Source organism: Aegilops tauschii, chromosome 3 (genome assembly GCF_002575655.3).
Source record: "Aegilops tauschii subsp. strangulata cultivar AL8/78 chromosome 3, Aet v6.0, whole genome shotgun sequence".
Classification (NCBI taxonomy): Eukaryota; Viridiplantae; Streptophyta; class Magnoliopsida; order Poales; family Poaceae; genus Aegilops; species Aegilops tauschii.
In genome coordinates, this window is record NC_053037.3 from 548,791,987 (window position 1) to 548,817,029 (window position 25,043).

The following is a 25,043-nucleotide window of genomic DNA, read 5'->3' on the forward strand; positions in this document are numbered from 1 at the left end:
CAATGTAGACACGTACACCTATTTTGAATGCAAAACTTGGCAAGCACTATGCAAGGCTTATGCATTTGAGCCTGATATGGTTATCACCTTTGATATTCGTCCGGAAGATGATATTAAAGGTAATAGAGACATCTGGGACGATGTGCAGACGCCTCTAGTTCTACCATTATGTGAGTTTCTCAACCATATTTATGTCTTTGATATTGTTTATTCAAAAAGAGTTGACAACTAATTTCTATTGACAGCTTATTTCCATTCAAGCAAACATGTCCGACGCTTGTTAGACAGGACCTACTACTGTCCCGGAGCTGAACTAAACTGCGAGGAGATAAGTCATTATGTTTCATGGCTTGAGGATCTTCATACTGTTAAGACAAATTTTCTTCCTGCACTTAGAAATGTTAGTACTCAAAATGTGCGACCAATAGTGATCATATTGAACTACGGTCACATCTATTTACGAAAGATGGTAAGATTTTTACTATTTGTCCTCAGTGCATCTTTTGCATACATTATTTTTTTGCTAAACTTTCATTGCTAAGTATATTAATTACTATACGATGTTCTTCAACAGGGACTTCCGATGACAGTTGTGCCTCGGTGGATCGAGACTAAAGGTCACATGTCAATGGTTAGCTTACGGCCAAGATATCCTACATTGCACATGAGTGCACTCAGGATTTCTAAAAGCGATGTATGCTTAATTGTGAAAGATTGGAGCAAAATTGTTAACGATCCCAGAGAAGTACTAGGGGGCAGCAATGAGAAGCGCAGCCCACGATTAGGAGACAGGTTCATCTGCATGCTCCAGTATGATGAATCAGGAGAGCTATACATGTTCTATGCTATTTTACCTGAGAGAGAGCAGCAGGAGTGATTTAGCTAGTTCATGCTCTTAGTACTTTTGTCCTCTCATGTCCGTGTTCTTCGTCCTGAACTTAATTTCAAAGGGTGATTTGCTTTTGTGGTGTTATGAATGCTTATAATATCATGACCATGTTTAACTCGATGATATCTTTGCTTTTGGTACAAGTGAATGTTTTTTCTTTAAGCTAGTGTTGGTGCTGATTAGATAGCGGTAATGACTATGATGATTAAACAGTGGTAATGACGACTATGATGATTTTTAGGTAGCTAGTTTACTGTTGTTGATGATATGATGCAAGAGTTTTTATATTAATATGATGATGATGATGATGAGCTATTATATCATTTATAAAAGAAACCGTAGATTAGTTTCAGCTGGATGGATCCTAGCTAAGTGATCAAGTATATGCCATATCCATATTATACTTGATCACTTAATTATAGGTGATCAAGTATAATATGGATATGGCATATACTTGATCACTTAGCTAGGATCCACATGCATCCAGTCGAAACTAATCTGCGGTACTTTCACCTAATGATTTAACAACTAAATTAATCACTAAATTAAATTGAAAACACAAAATTAAAGGAAAAATAAAAAATAATACCAAAACACCCCCAAACATTTAGTACCGGTTGGTGTTACCAACCGGTACTAATGTCCTGCACAGACCCGGGCCTGGCTCGTGCCACGTGGTGGCACTTTAGCGCCGGTTCGTGATGAACTGGTACTAAAGGGGGGGACCTTTAGTCCCCACTCTTTAGTGCCGGTTGTGGAACTGGCACTAAAGGCCCTTACGAACCGGCGCTAAAGCCCGGTTCTGCACTAGTGAGTCGTGCACCGTCGTGATCAGCGCGGCTCTCATGTAGAAATACTCGCCTTTGCTGGCGTCCCATGTCTTGGCCGGTGTTTTCCATAACGCGTCTAACTCCTCTTGAAGTAGCCCCAGATACAGATTAATATTATTACCTGGTTGTTTCCGCCCTTGAATCAACACGCTCATGTGAATGTACTTCGACTTCATCCACAACCAGGGGGGAGGTTGTACATCTATACAAACATGGGCCATGTGCTATGGTTGGTGTTCTGGTTGCCAAACGGATTCATGCCATCGGTACATGCGCCGAGCACGATGTTCCTTGCATCACATTCGAAATACCGATAGAAGCCATTCAACGTTCTCCGCTGGCTTCCATCCTTGACGTGTCTCAGCTTCGGATCATCTCCATCGCCGGGCTTCTTCCTCTCCGCGTGCCAGCGCATGAGCTTTGCTTCTTTGGGATCTATGAAATACCGCTGGAGACGAGGAGTGGTCGGTAAGTACCATACAACTTTCTGGGGACATTTCTTCCCGGCCTTCTTGTATCGAGAAGCATTGCACACCGGACAGCTTGTTTTTTCCGCGTGCTCCTTCCGATAAATTATGCAATCGTTGATGCATGCATGGTATCTAACGTGCGGTAGATAAAGAGGGCACACGATCTTCTTGGCCTCATCCACACTAGTAGGACATAGATTCCCCGCGGGGAGAACATCCTTTAGGTACTTGAGATACTCATCGAGGCTAGTGTCGGTCCATTTGTTTTTAGCCTTCGCCTTCAGGAGTTGGAGCGTGAAACTCAAGCGGGTCACCTCAGGATTGCAGCCATCATACAATGGAGTGTTCGAGTCTACCACCAGTTGTTGCAGCTTAGCCTCCTCTCTAGAAGCAGCTCTCTCAGTACTCGTCTCCTTGCGAAGCAGTGCTTGAACATGAGGGTCCCGCACGATTGAACTTAGTACCGACGAACTCTGCGGCGTGGAGTCCACGTTCTCTCCGCCGCCATGTCCGGCCCCTTCTCCTCTGCCATGTCCGGCCCCTTCTCCGCCGCCATGTCCGGCCCCTTCTCCGCCGCCATGTCCGGCCTCTTCCCCGCCGCCATTATCGATCATCTCTTCGTCTTGCCCCGTGTCGTCATTGCCTGCCCCGTCGGCGTCCTCAACATCATCATCCTCATCTTCAATTATCCACCAAGTATAGCCATCCATGAAACCAGTCATGAGCAGGTGCGCTTCGACACGACCATCATCATAGGGGTCGAGCCAAACTATTCCTTTGCATTTTCGACACGGACAAAAAACCTCTGTCAGGTTATTTTCTTTCATGTCCTGTACCGCCGACCGCAACCACCTGTGCACTATCGTTCCACTGACCATCATGAACGTCTGCACGGCAATAATAAACAAATTGATTATAAAAATGCTTGCATGCATCAAAGTCATACAAAAATTCCGCATGACCTTCCCTAAAAATAGGACATATAGATTTAGAGTTTGCCCGGAATTCGCCGAAACGGAAATAAATCGACATTTCGGCAAAACATAGGCAACTCAAAAGTACAATTCGGCGTCAACTCATGCCACACACACAATTTACATCATATCGCACAATTATCATATCGCACACACATACACATATTTCCATTCTTGCAAAAGCATGAATTTTTAATCACCTATCGTCTCGAGATTGAGCACACGGTGAAGATGATGATGTAGGGAGATCAAAAGTAGACAAATCTCTTCTTGACAAAGCTAGATCTAGTTAGGGGCACATAGGTCACCTCACTAAATGCTACATCTACCTAGCTAGCTAATTTGGGAGGAGACAACTTTAATTAGTGGAGGGGGGAGGAAAAAGAGAAAGAAGATGCATTAATGGAGGTGGTGGAGTTAGCTAGGAGTAATAAAGAGAGAGAAAGGTAGGTAGAAGAGGGAGAGTAATGGAGGGAGAAGTATTGAGGAAGAAGCAAAGTGAGGGAGAGAGAGGTGGGAGGTAGGGGAAAGTGAGGAAGAGAGATGGGGGAGGGGAGGAGGGGAGGGGGAAAAGGTGGTATTATGCTGCGTCTTAGCAGTAGCGCGGGATGTAAAGCGTGCTACGCGCTACTGCTAAGGGAATAGCAGCAGCGAGCTTTCTGAACACGCGCTACTGCTAAGCGGGGCCCGCCATGTGGTCAGTTTCAAAATTAGCAGCAGCGACCAGAGAAAAAAGTGCGCTACTACTATTACATTAGCAGTAGCGCGGGTCGCGGCAGCGCGCTGCTGCTAAACCGAGGTTGATGGGTACTGTCGGTCGATTTTACTAGCAGCGCGGTTCCACTAGGCCGCGCTACTAGCGCCTTTTTTGAACCCGCGCTACTGAGAATTAGCAGTAGCGCCTCTTTTTGTACCGCGCTACTGCTAAAATTCTGTGTATAAGTTTTTTCTAGTAGTGTAATGACGCCAAGCCATTCACTAATTAGCCTATGACTAATTGCTAGTGAGTGCGTGCTACAAGGGAATGGCGAAACGTGTTCTTTATTTGGTCATCGAGCTCGAGCTCCTGGGATTTTCTAGCCTTATCTGCTGTTCTGCTGCACGAGTCACCAGCTAATGGCGGGCCATCGTCTAATTAGCCTATTAATCCCTAGTGAGTGTGTGCTGCATGGAAGTGCGATGACGACCGGAAGCCGGGGCCCCTTGGTGTGTGACCAGGTGCGCTGCATCTCGTTTGAATCTATAATCAGTAGTAGTTGGATTTGCACAAATGTAGAATGTAGGTAGGCCACTTCTGAGTCGCCTTCTGCCCTACAAAGGTGCGGTGCATTTGTTCGGGGTAGGTAGGTACACAAGACAGGGCTGCCGCTGCCGCTACCTCACCGTGAGTTTGAATAGGTCCCACGAATGCAACCCCACTAGATCGGGAACGCGCCTTGGCGCGAGGGTGCCGGTCATAACGTTGTGGTCAAGCGGGTAATGCTCAAGTTAGTAGGAATCCAGATTTAGCATACACATTCAAACAGGATAACAAAATATAGAAAGGAAGATACATTCACATGTGAAGACATTGTGGAGTTGGGGCAGCATCGAGTAGTCGCTTGATTTCGCACAAGGAAATGTCCAATTCACCTGCATAGACACATTCATGAAATTACCCAACTGAGGTCCTATATGTTTAGCTTTTTTGTGTGTGTCTTGCTACTATATGTTTAGCATTGATTTTAGTCCAACGCATAAAAAAGATTTCTAAATGCAAGCAATGAATATTAGCGTGTTACGACTTGCCAAGGTGGTTTCACATAGACATTGTTCGCTACATGTGATCTACTCCCTCCGTTCCGTATTATGAGTCGTTCTAGCTTTTTCCGACAAACTCCAAAAACCAGCAAAATGACATGTTTTACCCCTGTTCTGAAATACACAGGCAAAGAAATTGCAGCATTGTATGTACCCACCATTTGCCCCCCCCCCCCCCCCCCCATTGTACATGTAGCTGGTTTGAGTTTTATTTAATATACATGCAGTAGGAGCTTTTTCTACTGTTTAAATTAAAAAAAAAGAGATTGCAGCAGAGAAATTCAGAAGACATGCCGATCCAGAAGACGCGGAGGTGCGGCGGGTGGGCGCGCGCCAGTGCCGCCCCTGCCTTCTCCGCCATGACGGTCCCCGCGGCAGCGAGGTGCGCTCCGAGCTGCGCTCCGAGGAAGGCGCGCTGGACCGGGGCCCACGCACCCCCGCAATTCCCGCGCACGGGGAGGAGCAAGAACGCAATCACGAGCGACGCGGCGGCGAGGGCCAAGGGCGCCCCGAGCGCGAGCCTGTGGCGGAATCCCCTCCCGCGTGACCAGCCAGGCGCCAGCTTCGCGAGTAGGGGCTCCTCTGTCTCCGCGTGGTGCTGAGCGCCACAGGGGTGGTGATGGAGGCAGCCGCAGATGGAGAGGGCGAGGGCAGCAAGGAGGAAGAGGAGGTCCACAGCGCCGAGGAGCGGGCGCTGCACTCACGGGGAGAGGAGGAAGGCGAGGCAAGAGAGATTGGGGACCAAAGGGGAACGTGTACAAGAGAGCCCTCTCCAACCGGGGGTACTTTTGGAAAGTGCATTGTACTGGATTCTCTAAAACAACGTATAATACGGAACAGAGGGAGTAAAACTTTACGTTACTTGGTACGGCGGTGTTTTCCATAAAATTTGATCATACAAAAATAGGCAACAAATATCGTACTTGACAGGGCAATTATAATATTAGCGCTGGGTACCTGGCTCATCGGTTGTCCCGGCATTTAATCAAAGTTTTAGTGCTCCCAATGGGAATTAGACCGTTAAGGATGTACCATAAAGAGGGCAGGATAACCTGAGTCCAGTACAAACCATTTTGTCAAAGTCATGCCAAAGGGCAAAGCAATTAGATATACCAAAAGAAAGGCAAGCAGGATGTATTTAGTCAGTAGAAAAATTGATCTGGAAGTTCATGAATAAGGGGAAATATACTTTTTTGTCCAAAAGTAAATCAGGAACAAAGTTAGTTATACCAAAAGCAAGGTGAGCAGGGAATATTTAATTAGTACAACAAATGATCTGGAGGCTCATGATAAAAGGGAAACAGTTTTTTGCTCCAAAACTAAGCCAGGACGATAAATTCACATCAAGTTAGATACAAAGAGTAGAGTTATTAGACAATAAAATCAAGCCAGAGCGCCCACGCGAGATAAGGAACCTACACAATTCAACTAAAGCATACTATTTGATAACTTCACTTGATTGGCTTGACGTTCGACTTCTCATATGGCACATCACACGAACCTGCTGTGAGTATTTAGTTTAGCCAATTAAGCCATAGCAAAAAAAATATGGATAACAAGGTTATGTTCTTTGAACTGACCGCTTGTGGATAGTGAGCGATAGTTTGCCCCATACTCATGTTCAAAGTTGGCACCATACCGGTCTTATGTGTCAAGTGTAAGAGTTCAGTTTAACATGAGAAGAACAATCTATTTAACAATGGTGTAAGAGTTCATTTAACATGTAGAGAACAATCTATTGAACGATGACATAAGGTCAGCATGCTACCTCTTGTTAAGGTCCTCTCACAAAGACATGGTTCGCTACACGGAGCTTGGCCCCTTGTCTTTTTGGCACATTGGCGTTTATGGCGGCACTTACCTGAATATTTGAGACAATCAGTGTCGAGTACAACATCATTAACAGGAATTAGAGACAACGATGGTGGTACTCTATATACACCCATACCTTCATCATCACTGATGTAAATAGGATAGCTGATTATTGCCCATTTCATAATGTGGTTATTACTGGAGTCCTAGTAAGCGTGGAAGCAAAAAATTCAAGATAGTGGGATCAACGCAGATCTAGAGAGAACAATCCCAACAAAAATAAAATATGGGTTACTCTCATAAGTGCTAAATGCACACCAAATTTCATGGATATCCATGTAATTAGTATAGTACTCCCTCCGTGCCAAACTATCAAGAACAGGGACATGAGTTTTGTTTAGAACTGGAACCACTAAATGTACCTACCTCCCTACCTCTCTCTCTCTCTCTCCCTCCCTCCCTCCCTCTCTCTTAGTGATGACAAGTTATATGAATCTAAGCTCACGTGTTTTTGTGTGTCTGCATAAGTTGATCCCAGATCACCATACGGTAAGATAACATGTCTGAATAAATTCAAATGACCATGCCAAATACTTTGTATCCAAGTCCCAGATGGTTACTACAATAAAAAGAAATTTGAGAAAAGAAGACAGACATATCAGGAGAATTGGTACAACAGAACATTGATCTGCAGTCGCATACAACACAGTTTTGGCATCCAGTCCAAGATTGCATATACTTCTAAAGAACATGAATTAGATCGATTTTTTGTATAGCATGGATCCTTCCGTTTGAAGTAGAGAAAGCACATGAAATTCAGCTACAACAAGTGAGGATAAGATCTGGGCTTGGGGACGCGAGGTTAGGATCAGAATACCTCGCGGTGGTGTGGAAACGGTGGGACCGTCGTCATCAATTCCTTGCCCTCGCCAGGGACTATCGTACCCCACTGGGATCTAGGCAACCACTGTGAGCACCACAGGTACCTAGACATCATGATAATTTTTTCCTTCAGAATAAATTTAGGAAGAACGAAAACCGACAACAATGGGCATTGCAAGGGAAAAAATATATGGTGATCATTTGAGAAACACGAGAATCACTTTTTAATCAAATTAGTCTTGGAAGAAGCTGAGAGCAATTCACTAGTAGAAAAAGAGGCTTCCATACGCCCCCATTAGTCCCTAAAATAATCGAACCGCGACCAAAGGGGTCTTTAGTCGCGGTTCGGGAGGAGACCCGCGACCAACTATCTGGGCCCAGCGCGCTCGGTCGACAGCTGGCGGACGGGAGGGGCTTTAGTCCCGGTTGGCCTGGCCAACCGGGACTAAAGGCCCATCCCTATATATAGGACTCAGCTCACTTCACTTAGCCACAATTCAGAAGGGGGTGGTGGGTTTGCTTTTGGTTCCTCCTATGCACACAAGGTGTTCGATGAAATGCCCGAGAGCATGAAACAAACATGATATGAAGTGTCCGAGCCACACTTGAGCTATCTCATTTATTTTTCCTCCGTGATCGCGGTTAGCAACTTGAACCTTTCATGTGTCATTGATAAAATATGCATGTGTGTAGTTCATTGTTTAATTTGTATTATTTCTAGCTAGTTAGTTTAACAAATGCATGATGGTTAATTATATACTTTATATAATAATAATGCAGATGAATCGGCAATGGATGTACGGTCCCCGACTCTCCGGCGAGTTCACTACGGGTTTGAAAGATTTCCTCGTAGTGGCAAATGCGAACAAGCAGCGAGGTTTTATTATCTGTCCATGTGCTGTCTGTAAGAATCAGAAGGGTTACTCCTCCTCAAGAGACGTTCACATGCACCTGCTTCGGCGCGGTTTCATGCGAAGCTATAATTGTTGGACCAAGCATGGAGAAAGAGGGGTTAGAATGGAAGAAGATGAAGAAGGGGATGATATCGATGACAACTATCATGATCATTTCGGTGATACTTTCATGGAGGATGATGCTGAAGGTGGGGAAGGGTTAGGTGAAGGTGAAGAAGAGGCACATGATGAGCCCGCTGATGATCTTGGTCGGACCATTGCTGATGCACGGAGACGCTGCGAAACTGACAAGGAGAGGGAGAATTTGGATCGCATGTTAGAGGATCACAAAAAGTCGTTGTACCCAGGATGCGATAATAGTCTGAAAAAGCTGGGCTGCACACTGGATTTGCTAAAATGGAAGGCACGGGAAGGTGTAGCTGACTCATCATTTGAAAATTTGCTGAAAATGTTGAAGAATATGTTTCCGAAGAATAACGAGTTGCCCACCAGTACGTACGAAGCAAAGAAGGTTGTCTGCCCTCTAGGTTTAGAGGTTCTGAAGATACATGCATGCATTAACGACTGCATCCTCTACCGCGGTGAATACGAGAATTTGCACTGCATTGCGTTATAAGATCAGAGGCGATGACCCTGGTGACGATGTTGAGGGCGAGAAACCCAGGAAGAGGGTTCCCGCCAAGGTGATGTGGTATGCTCCTATAATACCACGGTTGATACGTCTGTTCAGGAACAAAAAGCATGCCAAGTCGTTGCGATGGCACAAAGAGGACCGTAAGTCCGACGGGGAGTTGAGACACCCCGCTGATGGAACGCAATGGAGAAAGATCGACAGAGTGTTCAAAGATTTTGTAGCTGACGCAAGGAACATAAGATTTGGTCTAAGTATTGATGGCATGAATCCTTTTGGCGAGCAGAGCTCCAGCCATAGCACCTGGCCCGTGACTCTATGCATCTACAACCTTCCTCCTTGGTTGTGCATGAAGCGGAAGTTCATTATGATGCCAGTGCTCATCCAAGGTCCAAAGCAACCCGGGAACGACATCGATGTGTACCTAAGGCCATTAGTTGATGAACTTTTACAGTTGTGGGGCAGACCTGGTGTACATGTCTGGGATGAGCACAAAGAAGAGGAATTTGACCTACGAGCGTTGCTTTTTGTAACCATCAACGATTGGCCTGCTCTCAGTAACCTTTCGGGACAGACAAATAAGGGATACAATGCATGCACGCACTGCTTACATGAGACTGAAAGTGTACGTTTGGGTAATTGTAAGAAGAACGTGTACCTGGGTCATCGTCGATTTCTTCCCCGAAATCATAACGTAAGAAAGAAAGGCAAGCATTTCAACGGCAAGGCAGATCATCGGCCGAAGCCTGCGGAACGTGCTGGTGCTAAGATATTTGATATGGTCAAGGATTTGAAAGTCATCTTTGGAAAGGGTCATGGCGGAAAATCAGTTCCGCGGGGAGTTGACGGGCACGCACCCATGTGGAAGAAGAGATCTATATTTTGGGAGCGAGAATATTGGAAAGTCCTAGATGTCCGCTCTACAATCGACGTGATGCATGTTACGAAGAATATTTGCGTGAACCTGCTAAGCTTCTTGGGCGTGTATGGGAAGACAAATGATACAAAGGAAGCACGGCAGGACCAGCAACTTTTGAAAGACCCAGATGGCCGGTATCCGGAATGGTTTCAAGGTCGTGCCAGCTACGCTCTTACCAAAGAAGAGAAGGTCATTTTTTTTGAATGCCTGAGCAGTATGAAGGTCCCGTCTGGCTTCTCGTCGAATATAAAGGGAATAATAAACATGGCGGACAAAAAGTTCCTAAACCTGAAGTCTCACGACTGCCACGTGATTATGACGCAATTGCTTCCGATTGCTTTGAGGGGGCTCCTACCGGAAAATATTCGAGTAGCCATTGTGAAGCTATGTGCATTCCTCAATGCAATCTCTCAGAAGGTAATCAATCCAGAAGATCTACCACGGTTACAGAACGATGTGGTCCAATGCCTTGTCAGTTTCGAGTTGGTGTTCCCACCATCCTTCTTCGATATTATGACGCACCTCCTGCTCCACCTAGTCGAAGAGATTTCCATTCTTGGTCCTGTATTTCTACACAATATGTTCCCCTTTGAGAGGTTCATGGGAGTATTAAAGAAATATGTTCGTAACCGTGCTAGGCCAGAAGGAAGCATCGTCAAGGGCTATGGAAATGAGGAGGTAATTGAGTTCTGTATTGACTATGTTCCTGACCTTAAGCCGATTGGTATTCCTCAATCGCGGCACGAGGGGAGACTAAGTGGAAAAGGCACGATCGGAAGGAAATCAACGATATGTATGGACGGTCATTCTATGACTGAAGCACACCACACAGTTCTGCAAAATTCCAGCTTGGTGGCTCCGTACTTCGAGCAACACAAGAATATTTTACGCTCAGACAACCCGGGGAAGCCTGAATCCTGGATTAGAAAGACCCACATGGAGACTTTCGGCAGTTGGTTGCGAAAACATTTAATGAATGACAATGATGTTGGAGATCAGCTGTACATGTTGGCCAAGACACCATCTTCGACTATAACGACTTTCCAAGGGTACGAGATAAATGGGAATACATTTTACACCATCGCCCAAGATAAAAAGAGCACCAACCAAAACAGTGGTGTCCGCTTTGATGCAGCAACCGAAAATGGGCAAAAGGTCACATATTATGGTTACATAGAGGAGATATGGGAACTTGACTATGGACCCTCCTTTAAGGTCCCTTTGTTCCGGTGCAAATGGTTCAAGCTAACAGGAGGTGGGGTAAAGGTGGACGAGCAATACGGAATGACAATGGTGGATTTCAACAATCTTGGTTACCTTGACGAACCATTCGTCCTTGCCAAAGATGTCGCTCAGGTTTTTTATTTGAAGGACATGAGTAGCAAACCGAGGAAACGGAAAGATAAGAAAACGATCAGTACATCATGCGATGATCCAAAGCGCCACATTGTTCTTTCAGGGAAAAGAAACATCGTGGGAGTGGAGGACAAGGCAGACATGTCAGAAGATTATAATATGTTTGGTGAAATTCCGCCCTTCAAAGTGAACACTGACCCAAGCATTAAGTTAAATGATGAGGATGCTCCATGGATACGGCACAATCGTAAGCAAGCAGGGACACAAGGGAAGAATTGATGTGTAATAATTTATTGTACCAAACTTTGTTGAATGGATCATGTGAATTAAAACGTACGATGGCGAATCCGGATGATTTGTATTTGGTCGATGAACTGAATGATGTATCAAACCTTTTGTCAAACCTTCAAGGGATCGAGGATGTAGAACAAAACAATCAGTATCGCCATCATACAGCCCTGCCGTGGCTACTGAGTGCATATATGCATACCAAATGCACGGCAAGACGTATGACGGTAAATCCGGATGATTTGTATTTGGTCGATGAACTGAATGATGTATCAAACCTTTTGTCAAACCTTCAAGGGATCGAGGATGTAGAACAAAACAATCGGTCTGAATTTTTAAAATGAATTAGTTTTATTTTTCTGGATTTTTTGATATATTATTTGTATTTTTAAGATTTTAAAATGAATTAGCTTTATTTTTTGAATTTTTTGATATATTATTTGTATTTTTAAGATTTTCAAATGAATTAGTTTTATTTTTTTGCATTTTTTGATATATTATTTGTATTTTTAAGATTTTAAAATGAATTAGTTTTATTTTTTTGATATATTATTTCTATTTTTAAGATTTTAAAATGAATTAGTTTTATTTTTCTGAATTTTTTGATATATTATTTGTATTTTAAGATTTTAAAATGAATTAGTTTTATTTTTTGAATTTTTTGATATATTATTTCTATTTTTAAGATTTTAAAATGAATTACTTTTATTTTTCTGAATTTTTTGATATATTATTTGTATTTTTAAGATTTTAAAATGAATTAGTTTTATTTTTTTGAATTTTTTGATATATTATTTCTATTTTTAATATTTTAAAATGAAAAGTATATGAAAAAGGACCTTTAGTCGCGGTTCGTGACACGAACCGCGACTAAAGGCTCTTTCCGCGCGGGAACGAAAGCGGCGCGAAAGAACCTTTAGTCCCGGTTGGGGACACCAACCGCGACTAAAGGGTACCTTTAGTCGCGGTTGGTGTCCCCAACCGGGACTAAAGGGGGGCATTGGTCCCGGTTGGTGCCACGAACCGGGACCAATGCTCTGTCTATATATACAACACTTAGTAAATTTTCCCCCACCTCCCATTCTTCTCTCGACGCCGACGCCCTGCCCCGACGCCGATCGACGCCGACGCCGCCAGGCTACTGCTGCGCCGCCCTTCCCCGAGCCTGCACGCTCCCCCAGTGAGCTCCGCCGCCCCCAGTGAGCTCTGCCCCCACTTCCCCTGCCCTACGCCGCCGCCCTTGCCCTGCACTGCCGCCGCCGCCCCTGCCCTGCCCTGCGCGCCGCCGCCACCGCTGCCCCTGCCCCTGCGCGCTACCGCCGCCGCCCCCCAGTGAGCTCCGCTCCCCTTCCCCCTGCGCCGCCGCGTGCTGCCGCCCCTTCCCTGCGCTGCCACCGCCGCCGCAACTGCCCTGCGAGTTGCCGCCGCCACCGCCCCTAATTAAAAGAAAAGGAAAAAAGAAAATGGCATAACTAATTAAAAGAAAAGGAAAAACATCAATTTTCTGTTCTGGTCTAAAAGAAAAGGAAAAAGAAAATGGCATAACTAATTAAATAATTATCCAAAAATTATGTTTAATACCTCAAAATGTTATTTAATGGCTGAAATGAAATGAAAGAAAAGGAAAAAAATTCTGTTTTATTATGTTTAATACCTCAAAAGAAAAGGAAATTTTTTCTGTTTTTGTTGTTTTCCAAAAATGGCTGAAATGAAAGCAAAAATGGCGGACGATGAAAGCAAAAACCGTCACTGCTCCTCCTCTATGTCCCCTTAATCCTATTTTTTAATTCCTTTATACTTAATTAATTTTTACTACATGCAGGAGTGACATATGGCGGACGATAGAGCCGAGCCGCTTAGGGATCCGGAGGCTGAACGTTATTTAATGGGCATCATAAACAACGAGATTCCTTATGTGCCGGGCTCAGAATATGAGCAAGAAGAGGATGTAGTCTCTTCTTTTCTGAACCTTGACGGTGGAACAGACATTGTCGATGATCAAGAAGGTGAAGGAACGGACATTGTCGACGGAGGTCAACCGTCAACAAACGACGATCTCGAATTGCAAGTAGCAACCACCTCCGGCGAGGTATATATATACATTGAGCCTCTCGTGATACAAACTTACTGAAATGTGAATACATGTGTATTAACGCGCGCGGCTCTCTTTCTTTTTTTAGCCCTCGACCGGATCGAGTACGACAAAGCGTGGCAAATCCAAGGCGATGAAAACAGGAGAAACATATGCCATTGATTTTGTCAGTGAAACCGGCAAGCCCCTACAGCACACCTCAAAGTTTATCAACCAATGCGGAGTCGTTGTTAGAGACAACGTCCCGATCACCGTCCAGGAATGGAAGGAGCCAAAGAAGGCACGTCTTGATTTCAGTTTTGTCGACAAGAGAACGAAAAAGGATTGCTGGAGAAAGCTTATGGAACATTTCATTCTACCTCCGGAATACAACAAAGTCGATGAATTCGGTAACGAGGTTCCGGGTGGACGTGAGTGGAGGAGGCTAGTTAAAGAGTTCTCTCTTCAGAAGATGGCCGAAGCATTCCGGAACTTCAAGAAAATTTTAACCCGTGACTATGTCAACAAGGGCAAGACTCCGGATTTCAATGGACAACATGAGAAACTGAAATATGATTGGCCAGAATTTGTGAGGCAAAAGAAATCGGAGCATTTCAAGGAAATATCGAAAAAAAATAAGGATAATGCGTGTAAGAAAAAGTTCCATCATATTATGGGGCCAGGAGGATACCGCCTTTCAGAGCCTAAGTGGCAGAAGATGGAGGAGGACCTGAGGGTGCGAGGAATCCCTCTAGGTACAGAGGGATGGGACCCAAGGGCCAAAAGCTGGTGGTACGGGCATGGGGGATCGCTAGACCCGGAGACAGGGGTGTGTGTTCACCGGAAGAAAAAGTTTGCTCCCACCCAAGCCCTTATTGACGCAATGACCCAAGCTCAAGAGGGCTTGATCAAGTTCAACAGAGAGAAAGACGCACTGACAACAGCCCTCGGGAATGATGAACACGGAGGACGTGTACGAGGCAAAGGCAGAATTCCGTGGAAAGTAGGGTTTTCCCAGGACAATGACCCGTACTGTTACAGAAGCCGTAAGAGAAAGACGGACCGGGATGCAGATCTTTTGGCGAAGTTTGCATCGGAACTCCATGAGTTGAAGCAGACCGTGCATGAACTAGTAAAAGAAAAATCGGCTGCAGGGCCGCATGAAGATCATGAAGCGGATCGCGGAAGCCAGCAGCGGAGAAGCAGCGTGGCTTCCACGGATGCCCCGCCTGGTGCTAATGCACCGATGATCGAGATTCGTGCACCGGAGCCTCACTACCCCGTGGATGATGTAAAGGAGATGAAAGAATGTGATCTGCATTATCCCGTGGGGAACGTTTCCACGAAGGTAGCTACCGGCAGTGCTTTACCCTGTACACCTGGAGCACTCCACCACAACAACCCCATTGCATATGGCTATGCTCGTGTCACGGTGGAAGACATAGTCCAAGAGTTTGAGGACCTGGAGATTGACAAAGCTACACCCAAAGGGGAGAGAAGACTTGGAGATGTCAAGCGCCAGATCATTCTATGGAAAAAGAAGTACATAGTGTTTCCAGGCAAGGCGCCAAGGCTAACAAGTCCACCCCCCTCCGATGGTGGTGGTGGTGGCGGTGGTGGTGGTCGTGGTGGTTCACCTACACCTCCTTCACGCCATTCGACACCGTCCCCCGGTCCACAACCTCCGGCGGGTAAGCAGCCGCCGCCCCCCAATCCTCCTCCGGCGGGTACGACGCCCCCCAATCCTCCTCCGGCGGGTACGACGCCCCCCAATCCACCTCCGGCAAAGAAGCAGAAGCAGGCGGACAACAAGGAAACCCGCTCCTGGACTATTAACCCGGACCCTTATGTACCTAAGACCACAAGGGTACCGGAGCCATCACTGAAGCCTCTCCTCCCAAGGCCTTGGGAACTTAGTGAAGATGAAACCAAATTGGCCGCGTCTGCTCATTATGAGAAATGGAAGGCGGATACGAAGGCGATAAAAGAGCCTGAGCCCAAGCAAGTATTCACTGAGAAGCAAAAGAAGTGGGCTAAGGATTTTTTGACGACACCGTCCCAAGCCGAGCTGAATATGCCTGACGACTATGGACATGAACTTCGTAGGCAAGCAAAAATATTGAAGGAGGAGAAAGAAGAATGTAAAAAAAGCAGGAAACAAGTTGACCAGCTCGGGATGCAGACTAAACAATCGATCCCCCCGCTCATAGTGAAAGCCGGTCCGGAAGAGGACCCCGAGATCATAGCAGCTGCGGCATCACTTGGATTGACTGTAGCGAGTTCCATGAAACAAGTGTCCGAGATGGGTTTGACTCTTCGTGCCTTCTTAGGCCTTGAGGATGCGCCAGTATGTGAGATAGCATTACAATATGTGCGGAATGGGCCTCTCGTAGAGCCTGCGCGGGAAAAGAGTCTACCACCACAAATGCGAAATCTGCTACGTTGGTACAAGCATTTCATAACATGGGCCGACAAAGAATATGTTTATGCGGATGTTACAGAGGAGCATCACACCAAACGGTACTCTGTACAAGTTCATATGAGTGAATTGTTCCAGCTGTTCAATCTGCGCGAGCTCGACAAATCTATCCTGAGTTGCTACGTTCTGTAAGTGATTTATTTCTACCTCATCTCGTTCTTCATTGCCTGCACTATATATATATATATATATATTGTCCTAACTATATTGTTGTGTACGCTATTATGCAGATTGAAGATTTGGGAATGCAAAATAAGAAACATCCATGATGTTGGGTTCATTGACCCACATATCGTTAATGGACATGTGTTACAAAATCACCCCGAAGACGTGGAGAAAGACTTGTACAAGTTTCTTAGAAAGCATCAACTCAAAAGTCATATTCTATTTCCTTACCATTTTGGGTGAGTGTTTCTCTCTTGTGCCCATTCTCTTTTGTTTACTCCATGCATGATATGTCTAATCGATGAGTTATGCATGACTGTGCATGTAACGTGTCCGCAGGTTCCACTGGATTCTGCTAAATATTGAACTTCACACCTCCAGAGTTCTAATCATGGACTCTATGGATTCGGATTCAAAGCGTTGGGCCGACATGAGAAAAATGCTACAAAAGTAATTATTTTCAATCATTTGAGCTCTATATCGATCGGTCTCTTTCGTTCATTTCCTAATATCAAGTAACTAATAACTCCCTTGTTCATTTAATTTTCTTTGCCCTGCAGGGTTTGGAGACGGTTCTCAGAAGAAATTGTCGGTGAATTCAAACATGAGCTAGATTTTAGAAGGTTAGTTAATGTGGATAAGCAGCCACCGGGGACCAATCTATGTGGATACTATGTTTGTGAGAACATCCGGAGACACACCTCTGAGCGGAAGGCATCGGATAGCGTGCGGAAGGCGACGGATAACTTGCGGAGGAGGCTTAGTCCAGAAGCTCGCTTCCGACCAATTCAAGATGAATTAGCAGGATTTTTCATGAGGGAAGTCATCAATCCTAAAGGAGAACACTATACCGAGGACGAAGAAATTTATATGCATACCCGAGATTGAAACTTGTTCGAAGTTGTATATGGTCATCCATCCTAATTGTGTATGGAAACTTGTTCGAAGTTGTATATGGTCACCCGAGATTGAATATATATATATATATTATATATTCCTTTTGAATTCTTCTTGTTTGAAATTTCATATGCATGTATATAGTAGCGTAGAATATGTGTACTGAAACTTCATCAAAATTAAAATAAAACACAAAATAAAATATAAAAGAAATAAAACACTACAAATTAAAAAGAAACCAGGTTTAGGGGGGCTAAAACCCTAAACCTGCGGAGGAGGCCTTTAGTCCCGGTTAGCCACGAGAACCGGGACTAAAGGTCCTCCGCCCCGACGGACTCCTGGCGCCCACGTGGACGGGCCTTTAGTCGCGGTTCGTAAGAGGCGCGACTAAGGAGGGGAGCCTTTGCTCGCGCATATTTAGTCCCGGTTGCACAGCCGGGATTAATGGCCTTTGCGAACCGGGACTAAAGGCATATTTTCTACTAGTGATTGTTCCTAAGAATGAAACATCACATTTGCTGTGATCTGAATTGCCTAATGGGATTTATATTGTAGTGGAACCAACAACCCTGATAACATATCTTAAAACAATAAATATAATTGAAAAGATAACATTTTTCTGAAATGAAAAGTAGAACCAAGATCTAAAATATGTACAGTTCAACAGTGGCCCAATAGATCTAAAACTCGGAACTATGCAAGGAAAGTACACGCTACAAAAACCAAGCATGATAGAGTTTGGAGGGAAATGGATCTTTCTATGCAATGGGCGAGTGGATAGTAGCAGAAATCTGTAGCAATACAATAAGCCTCTGAAGGAAAGAAGGCGGCTCAACAGTGACCTTGACGGCAAGAGGCGACGCTGGTCAGCATTCTCTTCCAGCTCAGCGCAATACCTACAAAGCAATGTAGCCCTTTAAAACAATGAACCATTACAAATACAGCTCCACCCCAAAACAAACCCTCTTCTAATAATTAAAAAAACTTTGGCTGGAAAATACAAACCCTCTTCGAACTCTTGAACCATCAGCTAGTCGTAGACACTACGTTGGTAACTCAAATCCTGAATTTGAGTCGCTCATTTGAATCTTGAATTTTTGTCCCTCTACCTTCAGCAGCACGTCAAAATTATAAATTTGTGAATTTATCGCATATGCGCTGCAGAAAACTATCTAATGAAAAATGGACATACCCAGAAAGGTAAAATGGAGGAAGAAACAATAGTCAAGAGAAGTACAATATGTGCATTTTCTGCTTATTTCTCAGTCAGCACAACATCTTCTGATTTAAATCTAGCAGGTCCAGAACTACACTTTTTTGTGACAGAATGCATACTCCTAAAAATACCATTATGCACAAATTTTACATCCTAACATAGAGAGGGCACACATTTATGGTTGTTTGTAAGTCTTGTGGAGAGTAATCATGCCAAGCTCAGACCTCAGTGTCGTGTGCGCAAGACTGATGACTGCATATAGGATTCCATGTAGGATTCCATGTAGTGATCAATAATCTAGAATATGATCTGCCAAGACTCTAAATGAACTCCATACTGTCATATCTCTCGTATTGCATTGTAGAAGTATAAAGTAGATAGAGACACATTATCACTTCAAGACTAATCAGTTGCCATATATGAGACTGCATCAAGTGCAATTATAATAGTTCACGCTGCACAAGGCAATCACTTTGGAAGCAGATCAGAAGATTCAGCATAATTAAACTGAACATTCTACACTATGCACACATAATACAAGCAATTTTGTACTGACAGTAAAGTTCCAATGACGAGAGCATCACATAATATGGATATAGGGAGGGTTAGTTTATACCTTGGTGGATCCACGAGAGGAAGTGAAGACATCATCGATGCCGGCGGACGGCAGCACCTTCTGGGGGACGCGGGCGGCCACGATTTCAGACCCCCAGGGGGCGGGCACCTGAGCTGCCGGTCAAATCCTTCCTCCGCCTGAAATTCCACCGCTTTGCTGCTGATTCCGCGCTGCAAGAAGAAGAACCAGAAGGAGGGAGGAAAGAAACCCGGTCAGAACCCAATCCTGCGCAGAAAGAACAAGAAATCCATGGCGGGAAGCGAAGGAAACAGAGGAATGGAGCCAACCACGGGAACAGCGGAACGGAGCCAAACACAGGAACATCCCCACGGCACCTAATTCTAATCAACAGAAAGGCAGCCACCAGCTAATTATAACCAAAGCAAAGAGGATGGATTCGATTTGGGGGTTCTTCCACCAATCCATCTATCTATCTATAGATTGCCTCTCCTCCCCTGAATTCGATTCGGTTGGGTTCCTCTCCTCCCCGAGCGGAGGGGAGAGGATAAGGGGGAAGAAGGGGAGGCACGCACCGTACTAGCGATGGGACGGTGTGGGGCTGGCCGTTCTTGTTCCCCCAGTAGCCCCTCCTGACGGGCACGATGGAGAGCTTGGCGAGGATGATAGCGCCGCGGATGGCCGTGGCCGCCTCCTTGGCGCACTTGACGCCGAGGCCGACGTGGCCGTTGCTGTCGCCGCCGACGACGAAGGCCTTGAAGCGGGTGCACTGGCCGGCGCGCGTCTGCTTCTGCACGGGGGTGATCTTCATCACCTCGTCCTTGAGCAGGAGCAGCTGCAGCGGGGAGCCGCACTCCTCCTGCTGAGGACCGAGGGGGCGTGGAGGAGGAAACGGCACGACAACGGGAGGGCGAGCAGAGGCGGAGGCGGCGGCGCAGCAACGTCTCCCGTGCTCCTCTTGCCGTGTGCACGCGAGGACGACGACGACGACGCCGTGGACGCAGACGGCGGGGACCGGCAGGCTGGGAGAAGGAGCCGACGGCGGTGTGGGGTGCAGCTAGGGTTAGCGGGTTGAGGCTGAGCCCCCTGCCGCCCCGCAACGCCTGGAACTGCCGCTTGGTGGCGGGATTGGGCTTCTGGGCGCGGGCGGGGGTTGCTGCTTCTTCGAGAGGCGGGAGGCGGTGGGGAGGAGAGGAGAAGAGGGGAAGAGCGCGGGGAGGAGAGGAGGGGAAGAGCGGAGGCGGGCTCGAGGGGGAGGGGAACGACCAACACGCTCTCAACCTCTCACGGTCTCAACCCTAGTTGGGCACTTTCCCAACAATGTGAAATTACGAAAATGCCCTTGGCGGGGCACGAGAATTACACGCGGTGGCATGAGATTTTTACAGCGAGAGGTAACTATTCATTGCAACAGTGACACCTCTTCGATCCGACGGCCGAGGTCTTCCAAGGACTCGATCCGACGGCCGAGATCCGATCAAACAATCGATCCGACGGCCAATATTCGCTAAACTCTGAGAACGTCCATGTTCTCCCAACTAATATATATCTGGATGTATGTTGGAGATAGAACTGAGAGAGTGGAGGGCCTACAACCAAAATTTAGTCCAATCGAAGCGGGAAACCAGGGAGGGGAGTAGGTTAATCTTGCTTTGTCCTTTCCACCATTGCTTTGAGTTGGAGTCCATGGTCTTTTTTTTTAAAAAAAAAGTTTTGCGGATGAGAGAAGGTTTTATTCAATCAGCCAGGGGCTAGTTCCTTCTTACAAAGTTCAGGGACTACACCCGGGGAGTCCATGGTCTTCTCCTAGTATAGATATAAAGATTCTTAAAAACAATTCTCAAACAACTATTCTTCTACCTCTGTGGGTGTGCCTTTTGGCTGTGAGGAAGAGCATTGGGATGAGACGAGGGGGACGTTTTTGTTAGCGGAATGCTTCCTGGCCTAAATGGTCCAAACAGCCTCCCCTCATCTTTAGGTGGCTTGTCTCTCTTCATCACACATGATAAAAAGGGCCAAGGAAGCTAGCAGCAATGATCTGAGTGGAGGGCCCTACCCCCCAAGCTCTACTAGCACCTAGCGATAGCCAAACCTTTTCCCGCTCACCATCTCCCATCTGCATCTCCACGTCCGTCCCCGGCCACTTTCTCGTTTTTATTATTATCACCACTCGCACTGCAACTGCATGCATGATCCAGTATGAGTAAAGTTCATGGGAAGAGAGTGGAAAGCACGATCTGTCTACCTGAGATTGAGGGTCTTTGACAGGGTTGCCATGTTCTACTGTGTTGCACCTGCACTTTTACCTTCACAATCCACATATAGATTAATTATGGTCTAGGACAATTATCTTGAGCTTAACTTGTGGACTGCTACTACCTGTTGGCCTACTTGTGGACAATCATTTTCATCCCCCAGTGCTCTCTCGACAAACTGCCGGGACAGACAAAAAATATAGAAATATCAAATGTGCTGAAAATGATGTGATGTGTCTGTGGGCCACTTAAACACAGACATGGAAGGAAGGTTAACATCATTACATCTCCCCTTTGATGCCGCCTCCCGTTACTTTCACATTGTGTATCACGCACTATTTATCTTTTGACATCACATCACGAAGCACAACTTGAGCTAAGCAGGTAAACATAATAATTCTTTTGCAGTGCTAAGTAAAGACTAGCTCGCCTCAGTTTATTGCGAGTTAGGTATAATTGGAGAACATCCTCACTTGTATTATAGTGGAAGGCCAGCGCAAGTAATCTAGTATAGACGCGTGGCACATTTCCAGGAGATTACCCGCTCAAAGTATGCTTTACATCTCCATCACTTGGACATTAAGACACGTACTTAATCCAATCTCTCTCCTGACGTATCCCTCAATGCTAGCTAGCTAATCAAATGTATTCCATTAGCCCAGATGTAGAGGTGCATTTTAAATCCGGGCACCAACAAGCCAAAAGCAAGTTCTAGAATAAACTATTTCCTTCGTAAAAAAATATAAAAGTATTTAGATCACTAAGTTACGAAGGGAGTACTTAACTTAAAATAGACTGACAAATGTGTGTAGATCATGGACAACTATTTGGTTTGCCACTACACTTGGACGTCATGGGGGTGGTGCGGAGCCCCTTAGTGTGAGGAGGCGCGGCTGCCGGCCCGGACTCGGGTGGCGATGGCTGCGGGTGCGGCGGCCGGGCCTGTCTCGGGCAGCGGCGATGTCTATGTTCGGCGGCGGCGGCCAGATTTGCGGCGGCAGGCCATCTGACCTTGGATCGGCGACGACAGCATGGAGGGCCTGGTGGACGAGTCGGCGGCATGCGTGGTCTGTCCACCCGTCAGATCTAATATGGTCGAGGCAGACGATGCTACATGGCGGTTCGCCAGGCAGATCCGGGTGAAAACTTTGCTCTCGGCTAGTTGCCAAGGTCGGTGACGGTCTTCTGTGTCGTTCTCTCTTGAAGGCATCGTCGTGCAAAAGCTCATGGCCTCTATCTGCTACCTCCAGGGGAAACCCTAGACCAGTCGATCGGATGACGGCGGCGCTCTTGTGTCGTTCCTGTTAAATATATTTAACATTGTAACGTGACATGTTGTCACGCCTCTCTCTCCCTCTAATATTCTCTCTTGTAGGCCAAGTTATATCTCTAGATTAGATAGAGTTAGTTGGTGGTTTTCTCTCTCTTTTAACTTCCTATCTTTTCTTCTGTTATTCACGATTCTGTAAACACCTACGAGAGGGTTTCTCTCGTACTATCAATATAAGACCATGCGGGCTCTCCTAGGAGGGTTGAGACGCTTTACCCATCTTTGACATGGTATACAGAGCCTCCTCTTCCATCGCATCTAGCTACACCCTTCCCCCTCGCAGCCATCACCTTCCCCTTGCGCAGCCATGTCCTCCTCGCAAGTTTCCTCCCCTGGCCTCAACTACACCACTTCCGAGCCAGTCAATCGCAGCAACTACATCCTCTGGAAAGCCCAAGCTCGTTCCCGGATGTGGGAGCAGGGTTATATGGGTACATCGATCAATCAATTCCTGAACCACCCAAAACCATCGTCACCAAAAACTCTGAAGGGAAAGACCAGATTGTTCCCAACCCCACCTACAACCCCTGGCTTGTCCAGGATCAGCAGATCGTGGCCTATCTTCTGCGGAACCTCTCCAAGGAAGTTCTCATCCAAGTAGCATCCTTAGAGCAATCTCATGCCATCTGGTCTGCCCTAGCAAAGTTGTTTGCCGCTCAATCCCGTTCCCGTGAGAACAATTGTCGCATAGCTCTCTCCAATGCCCAGAAAGGCACCCAGAACGCGTCCACCTACTTCAGCCACATAAGAGCCCTCTCCAATGAGTTAGCTGCCGCTGGAAAGCCCATCACCAACCAAGAACTTCTCTCTTTCATCATTGGGGGGCTGGATATGGACTACCAGCCTCTCATATCTGCGCTGGATGTGTGCGTGGAACCCCTGTCCGTGGACGATCTCTTTGGCATGGTCGCTAACTTCGACCAACGCGTCGAGATGTTCCAAGGAACGGGGGCAGCAGCCTTCAAGTCGTCTGCCAATCTTGCTGCCCGAGGCCGCGGCGGGTCTCCCCAAGGCTACCGCAAGCGTGGTGGCGGCGGGGGCTCTCGCGGCGGCAGCAACTATGGTGGTGGCAGCAGCAGCGGTGGCGGGAACAACTACAACACCGGCAACAACCACTACAGTAACAATGGCAACACCGGCGGCGGCGATGGTGGTGGTGGTGGCGGCCACTACCAATGCAACACCAATCGGCGCCCCTTCTACAACAATAAGAGGGGACGCCCGTTCTAAGGTTACGATGAGTATGAAAATAAGTGTCAAATTTGTAAAAAGAATAATCACATTGCCAAGGATTGTGACTGGCGCTATGCCGAGAACAATTCCCAATGCAAGAAAGTTGCAGCATCTGCAGAAACCTCATACGGAGTGGACACAAATTGGTACGTCGACTCCGGCGCCACTAATCATATCACCAATGAGCTAGAGAAGGTCACCATGCATGAGAAGTACCATGGCCAAGGCCAAGTTCACAATGCAAACGGTGAAGGTATGAAGATAGATCATGTTGGTCATGCAATTGTCACTACCCCTCATCGCAGTATTCATCTCAAAAATATTTTGCATGTCCCACAAACTGAAAAAATCTCCTTTCCGTTCACCACATTGCCATAGACAACAAAGTTTTTCTTGAGTCTCACCCATATTTCTTTTTGATTCGTGATCAGGCCACGAGGAACATTCTCTACCACGGTAGATGCGTGCATGGGCTCTACCCTTTGATTCCCCAGTTTAGAAGATTCAATAAACAAGTTCGTGGCGTTATCAAACTTTCATCGGAACGGTGGCTTGCGAGATTAGGACACCCCTCTTTTGTTATTGCTCAACAAGTGCTTAGAAATAATCAGCTCCCATGTGTTGGTGAGCGTAGTCTTGAAACTATTTGTGATTCTTGTCAAAAGGCGAAAGCCCATCAGTTACCATATCCAGTTTCTACTAGTATTTCTACCAAACCTTTACAACTTGTTTTTTCTGATGTCTGGGGTCCAGCCCCTTCTTTTGTTGGTAGAAATATTTATTATGTTAGTTTCATAGATGACAATAGTAAATTCACTTGGATTTATCTTCTTAAGAAACGTTCCGACGTTTTCCAAGTGTTCCATAACTTTCAAGCACTTGTTGAACGACAATTTGACACCAAAATTCTCGCTGTCCAATCTGATTGGGGTGGCGAGTATGAGAAGATAAACTCCTTCTTTCAAAAGTTGGGTGTTTCTCATCATGTTTCATTCCCTCACGCGCACCAACAAAACGGCTCTGCCGAACGCAAGCATAGGCACATTGTTGAAGTAGGG

The 25,043-nt window shown here is 46.1% G+C and overlaps 1 protein-coding gene and 2 long non-coding RNA genes across 3 annotated transcripts; all 3 read right to left on the reverse strand.

Moving 5' to 3' along the window:
- Positions 1 to 4,625: 4,625 nt before the first annotated feature.
- On the reverse strand, positions 4,626 to 5,728 carry LOC141021045 (uncharacterized). Its single transcript, XR_012181045.1, has 2 exons — positions 5,258 to 5,728; positions 4,626 to 4,795 (listed from the first exon to the last, which is right to left on the reverse strand). It is a non-coding gene; the product is annotated as an uncharacterized lncRNA (long non-coding RNA).
- Positions 5,729 to 6,247: 519 nt separating this feature from the next.
- LOC123497892 (uncharacterized) lies at positions 6,248 to 7,232 on the reverse strand. The gene is made up of 2 exons (XR_006672505.2): positions 6,544 to 7,232; positions 6,248 to 6,464 (listed from the first exon to the last, which is right to left on the reverse strand). It is a non-coding gene; the product is annotated as an uncharacterized lncRNA (long non-coding RNA).
- Positions 7,233 to 17,991: 10,759 nt separating this feature from the next.
- Positions 17,992 to 22,455, reverse strand: LOC109767790 (small ribosomal subunit protein uS5). The gene is made up of 7 exons (XM_073495580.1): positions 22,434 to 22,455; positions 21,462 to 21,473; positions 21,260 to 21,348; positions 19,743 to 20,224; positions 19,210 to 19,330; positions 18,383 to 18,486; positions 17,992 to 18,273 (listed from the first exon to the last, which is right to left on the reverse strand). Exons 1-6 carry the CDS (start codon positions 22,453 to 22,455, stop codon positions 18,421 to 18,423), a joined length of 792 nt encoding a protein of 263 aa, XP_073351681.1. The 3' UTR covers positions 17,992 to 18,273; positions 18,383 to 18,420.
- Positions 22,456 to 25,043: the final 2,588 nt, after the last annotated feature.